At 31.7% G+C, this 5963-nt stretch overlaps 1 protein-coding gene across 1 annotated transcript; it reads left to right on the top strand.

Moving 5' to 3' along the window:
• Window positions 1-1074: 1074 nt before the first annotated feature.
• On the top strand, window positions 1075-5909 carry LOC107368429 (uncharacterized). The gene is made up of 3 exons (XM_015936249.3): window positions 1075-1216; window positions 1287-2419; window positions 4741-5909. Exons 2-3 carry the CDS (start codon window positions 1341-1343, stop codon window positions 5171-5173), a joined length of 1512 nt encoding a protein of 503 aa, XP_015791735.2. The 5' UTR covers window positions 1075-1216; window positions 1287-1340; the 3' UTR covers window positions 5174-5909.
• Window positions 5910-5963: the final 54 nt, after the last annotated feature.

Raw genomic sequence — 5963 nt, 5'->3', positions numbered from 1 at the left:
TATCTTGTTGATTATTTTCAATTTATTTTCCTTATTTACGATTCCATCAATCCTAAAGCTTTCTTTGTCATTTATGAAATTTTTTGATAATTGTTAATACAGCAACCAGGATAGGGAAAGTCATGAATTAACAATTAATTGGGGAATAGGGTGCAAAAGTATTAACAGTAAAGACTTAATTGCCATGTGACGATTGAGGCTATTTCAATCTTACGATTCAACCAAAAATAGGTGCAGCTTTTTAAATGAAACAGAGGATCTCATCCTTAACCTAATAGATACTTCAGTACAATTGTATAAAGTAAGGAATTTTAGAAATTTCATGATAAATCGAAAGACTTTTTAAGTTATTGTCATTCTGTGAAACGACAACCTCCAGTCCAGTCTTTACCAATGCTGTATCTTCAGAATCTTAGACCATTTAAATTGATAAAATCAGGTATTTATGATCTTAAAACTGTATTACAATGAAAAGTAAATGCTTTTCATTGTTGCTAATTGTTTAAGTAACAATCAGAATTGCAAAGACAAGATCAATAATTTTATCCTTTGCATCAATCTCGATTTAGTTGTTTTATGGCAGTTTTATCATTTTCAATGTTTTACCAATGGCTTTGTACAATTGCTCTTGTCTGAGAACCGGTAATCATGGACAGTGCCGGTTAATGATTAGATCGGTATTTAAATTTGAAAGTAACAAAAAGCCAAGGCTAAAAAAATTAACTCGTCAACATTGTTGGTTATATTGGCAAATCATTTTTGCAAGTTAACCACAAATGCTGTTGTTTCCTTACCTTGCTGTAGTCATGTTGTGACTGTTGGTTGGCGTAATAATGCTGCATGAATAATAAACCAGATTGGGTTAAATTTAACCCAGATGAAGATAAGATCAGGTATTTTTCAGGCCTTAAACCTTCTAAAAAAGACCTTCTGACGAAACAAACTAAAGTCGTTTTTTGTTTCTCTCGTCTTTCATTTCTGTCTTTCTCTTCTCTCTTTTTGTAAGTCCGTCCTTTTTACTCTTTTTTGCACTAATATCAACTTTGTTTATTTTTATAGTTTTTTGTTCAATCTTTTAGATGAAGTGAGAGTAACAAAGTATCTCCTTTCATTTGAAGTAATCATCAGCAAACAATGAATATAATTGAATGATAAAACAGTAAACAAAACCGGTCAATCAGTTCCGCTGTGATACAGATATACAAACCAGAAAGAGGTAAATATCAATCATAAAGGTTTGTTTAAGATTTTATCATTTGCTTTTCATGTTTTTCATCTTTAACCAGTTGCAAACTTAATCATCGAGTCAATATTTGGGTAAGATTTTGATCGACTCGATCATGACGAGTGTGAAAAATGTTTATGGATTGACAAGTTCACAGGACAACATGAATTTCAATGGATTGAACCGATTAAAAGTGAACACTTCAACCAAATCAATCGACATGATTACCTTTGGAGACGATGATGATGAGGAAAACAAAGATGATGATAACGATGTGAACAAAAATGATGTTAATGCTTATCAAAATGTGTTGTCACTTCATGTCCATCCAGATGATGACGATGTTATTGACTCTTTACCCGGTGACAATGGGAATGATAAGGACGATGCAAATGAAGAGTCTGATGATATTATTGGACCTTTGACTAAATCTAATTTTCCTGGTTTCTCTAGAAACAATTATTATCATTCACGTCTTCATCATCCTTATCCTTTCACTGGATCTTCATGGGCTCTTTCAGAGCGCAACTGTTCTCTGTCTTCCAACGCTTTGAACAAAATTATGGTTAATCGTGGTGCCTCTTCCATGTCAACCCATTCAGAAAGTTCATCCTTTTCTCCCTTATCTCGAACCTCATCATCTTCATCACATCATGATCAGACTAATCATTCTCGTGAATCAGTGAAAAGCCTTTCATCCCAACGCTCAAAATCGGAGAAAGTGATTCTTCTTCCCAGACTTTCTATTCAAAAGGGTTCAATCAAGGGTAATCAAATCAATGATTCAACACATCATGGTTCCACCAACAGTCGATCCAAATTCTGGTGTGATAAAATTTCATCCAATGCCAACAGTAAAGTGTCAATTTCCAATGGTAAAGACAATAGTGTGCTTCGTCTTCATGTTTCTGGTCAAAGTAAACCTAAACCCAATGAACCCATTTCAATAATAACTCAAGAAGCTCGTTCATTATCAGCCAATAGATATGAAAGATTGGAACCAATCGAGCAATCATCTTCTTCTTCCCTCTCAAACCATTCAGCAAACTCTAATTTATTACAATTAAAGTCACCAGCCAATGGACCAGTCGATCAACGCACTTGGCGTCAATGTAAAAATTCAACAGAAGTCATTCTGGTTGCCAATTCAAGAGATTATTCATCTTCCATTAAAGCCAAAACCAAGTCAAAAAGGTGAGTTGATATGACAAATAACCAGACAAAAACCCAATTCCAATCCAATCCAATCTAGATTCAAGTTCAATCATGAAAAATTACAAAAATTTCCCAATCAGTCATCGACTAAATGAACTTTCAGCTTCTCCAACTTGAAGCTTCCATTTTTTTGCACATATTGATTGAAATGTTTAATTGCTTGGTTAATCCCAAAATTATTATCACTGGAGCTTAAAGGACACTTTTGGGCTAAAATCAGTGTTACCATCGTTTGGTTAATCCAAGGCAATATCTAGGTGACACATTTTTTATCCTTGTATTCAAACCATTAAATATGACAACCCAAACCCACTCTCTTAACCTTCCTCCCCTCCTCCCACCACTCAACATCACCTCTTATCCTCCAATGACTCGTTTCCTCTTGGATGCATTTTTGGATTCATTTTTAACTCTCATTTTTAACTTTTCCTTGAACAAGATCACTAACCCAAACCTAGTAGTGAGACAGTAAACAACTTGAACGATTCACTTGAAAATTTCAACTTAATTACTCTGTAAGAATCAGCCAAGCAAATTAATTGTTGACTGAAAACAAAGCAATCAACATCAATGTTATTCTGAAACAAATAACAACAGGAAATGTTTATTGAAATATCATTTCTAACCATTTCAATCCATCTCAATTAGTAAAGGGTTTAATATCCATCGATATCATTTGATACAAGTAAACTTAAAGGTAAAATAAAGGTAAAATAAAGGTTTAATCTCATCACAATTAATGCACCGTTAATCTTATTATATATTATCATTTCCTGATTTCAATTAACAAACACGAACATTGTTTTAAACAGTATTCAGTGTTTTCAATGAACAAACAAAAGTTGATTAAGGAATTGATTTAATTAAGAAACCGTTTTAGCAACTTGAAAGTGATTCCAAGATGATTTAAAGATGATTTTCCTGTGATTTATCATCTTTTTGTCTTCTTTTCATTCATCATGCAATTCAAATGATTAATAAACTTCTTCCGGATCTTCTTAATAATCATAATTACAATCGAGTAGCAAATGATAGTTGCTCATGCAAATTCAACTCTTCAATTGTGAACACTTTCCAACAATTAACTTTCTCACTTAATCTAATGGGTTTGATGAGTCTTAAAATAAAACTGTTTAGTGTTTTAATCAACTTTCATTATCATGTTTTCATGATTTCAATTTAACCAAACATCTTCAGTCAAATCAAGCCAAACATTGTTTTATAAATTGTAAATCAATATTTAACATTTGAATTAAGCTTTCAATTCAATCCGCAATTAAGTTAATTTCATTAAGATATTTATAAGTGAAAGGAAAGCAATGAAAAGTAAAACAAAATGAAACCTTGATTGAGATCGAAATCAAATTGTTTTAAAATTAAATTAAACCAACTATCAGTGACAATTGTTCATCAGCCTTGATTGACTTGCCTATCATGGTCAATCAATCAATCAACAATCAACTGTAACAATTGATTGACAATTTAAGATTGAAAGACATTTCCTAATGAAACATCCTTTGTACTTGAATTGAAACTAATAGTTGACTTACTAAATTGTTTCATTAATATAAAGATTAATGCAAATCAGATCAAATTGTTATTACTTTCAACGGAATCAGTTAATTGTTGACTATAAAAAGTGAATCAATGAAATGGTAAAAAATTTCAACGTTTATTATGATTATTGGTTTAGTAATAAAAAGATTTGAAAAAAGTGATTTTAATGAAGACGTTTCAAGATTATGATGAGGAAGACAGAAGTTGAAAAAAGATGAAAAATAGAGCAAACTTTTTTCATTTTGATGGATGTTAATGTTATTTAGAGTTAAGCAAAAATTGTTATTGTCTGTTGATATCATGTTGATGTTAACCTGATTATGATTACAGTCATATTAACAATCACAATAACTCGCGAAAATGATGTTCAATTAAAAACTGTCTTCCACTGATCTTGACTACTTTTTGCTTTGGTTTGTTCAACTCTGATTTAGGTTAACATTAACAGTTTATTAAAATATCAAAAATGTATTGGAAAGGTTAAGTTGGTTATGAAGGTAATTTATAAATTGTTGACACATGAGATTAATTTGAGAATCTATTGGAGTCAAGTTAATGGGATTTCAATCGCCATCATGTTACAATATTTACTGCTGTTCAAGATGAAAGGGTAAAGATTTAAATTATGATATCAGTCATGTTTTCAGCAATTTATGAACCTTATTGGCTGATTTGGAAATTTTTAAATTATTTTCGTTTTTTTCAAGAGATAATTTGTTTCAAATGTTGATATTTTTTTGTAGGAAATATGATCAACCTTCCAGGTTAACTCCGGAACAACAGTTGGCTCGATATCATCGTCAGTTTACTTGTGAAGCTGTCTCATTGATTGTCTTGATCATTGCTGTTACCTTCTTAATTGCTACTCCATTCATTCTGGTACCAATGGTGGCTTTACCAGGAATTAATCATGATTTAATTAGGGTCCTTTTATGCTTATCTTTGATTCTCTCTGTTATATTTACCATCATTGGAGCCTTTATTGGTAATGTTTACTGGTATTTTGATGAGGAAAGCTCAACCTTTAGATGGAGACTTCATTTTGGTTCTGGGCCTAAACATTACTGGGGAACAACGTTATTTAATTTTACCAACAATCAATCCAACCAAGGAGCTAATGTTCACAATCAACCACCAAAGCAATCACATTACAATTCAGCCATAAACAATGTTTAACACAGTCGTACGCCAATATCATTTTGACAGCAATACAGTCAATTTAATCGTGATCTACTAGTTTAAACACAATCAATTTGAATTACATCTTTCAATCTGGGTTTGATCTGAAACACAAGATAGGGTAAAAGCAATAAACCAATTCTGGTTTAACCAGTGGGTTCACAATGAGGAGTCTCTACCTCTTTGATGTGTTTTCATTTATTTTTAATCCAGTTTAACATTCGCATAATTGACATGTCATGAAGTCAACTGCTGGCAAGTTATATTAAAATAATAATTTCTTGACCAATCTAGATATCAAAATAGCCCCAGCAGACTCATCATATGATTGGCATTCATCTTGCTCCATATAACCTATTAAACCGTTGAATAGACGTTGACCAACCTACAGCCGGTGAGGTTTGGGTTAAAATAATTGCTTCTGATGCCATTCTGGTTAGAAGCCAGAGAGACAATTTTCAGGTATCATTGAACATTGAGCAGATAATTTTGATTCACTTTGATTAGATTTTTGATTTTCTTGAGTTTAACACTTTATCTGACAAACAATTATCGGCAACACAGGGGTTCAATAAGTTAAATTGATGGGCAATCCTTTAACATGAAAAGTCTTATTTTGTATGTTGTCTGTTAAGGTTTCCAGCAATTCAAGAAATCATTTCAAATGTTGACCATTTTATTGTAAATATATGTATTTTCATTGATTAAAATCATAAATATTAACCATTTTAAACTTGTTTTCTTATTTTAATATCATCTTATCATCTTGGTTAGTTGAGAATCTATT

This window comes from Tetranychus urticae, chromosome 1 (assembly GCF_039701765.1).
Source record: "Tetranychus urticae isolate SD_2017Ah chromosome 1, NJAU_TeUrti_SD_1.0, whole genome shotgun sequence".
In the NCBI taxonomy this organism is placed as follows: domain Eukaryota; kingdom Metazoa; phylum Arthropoda; class Arachnida; order Trombidiformes; family Tetranychidae; genus Tetranychus; species Tetranychus urticae.
This window is presented reverse-complemented; position numbering and strand designations above follow the sequence as displayed.

Excerpts from the sequence above, each read along its gene's own strand:
- LOC107368429 (XM_015936249.3), top strand. The coding sequence starts at position 1,341 with ATGACGAGTGTGAAAAATGTTTATGGATTGACAAGTTCACAGGACAAC. Across the intron at positions 2,420-4,740 it reads GCCAAAACCAAGTCAAAAAG|GAAATATGATCAACCTTCCA; the intron begins GTGAGTTGATAT and ends ATTTTTTTGTAG.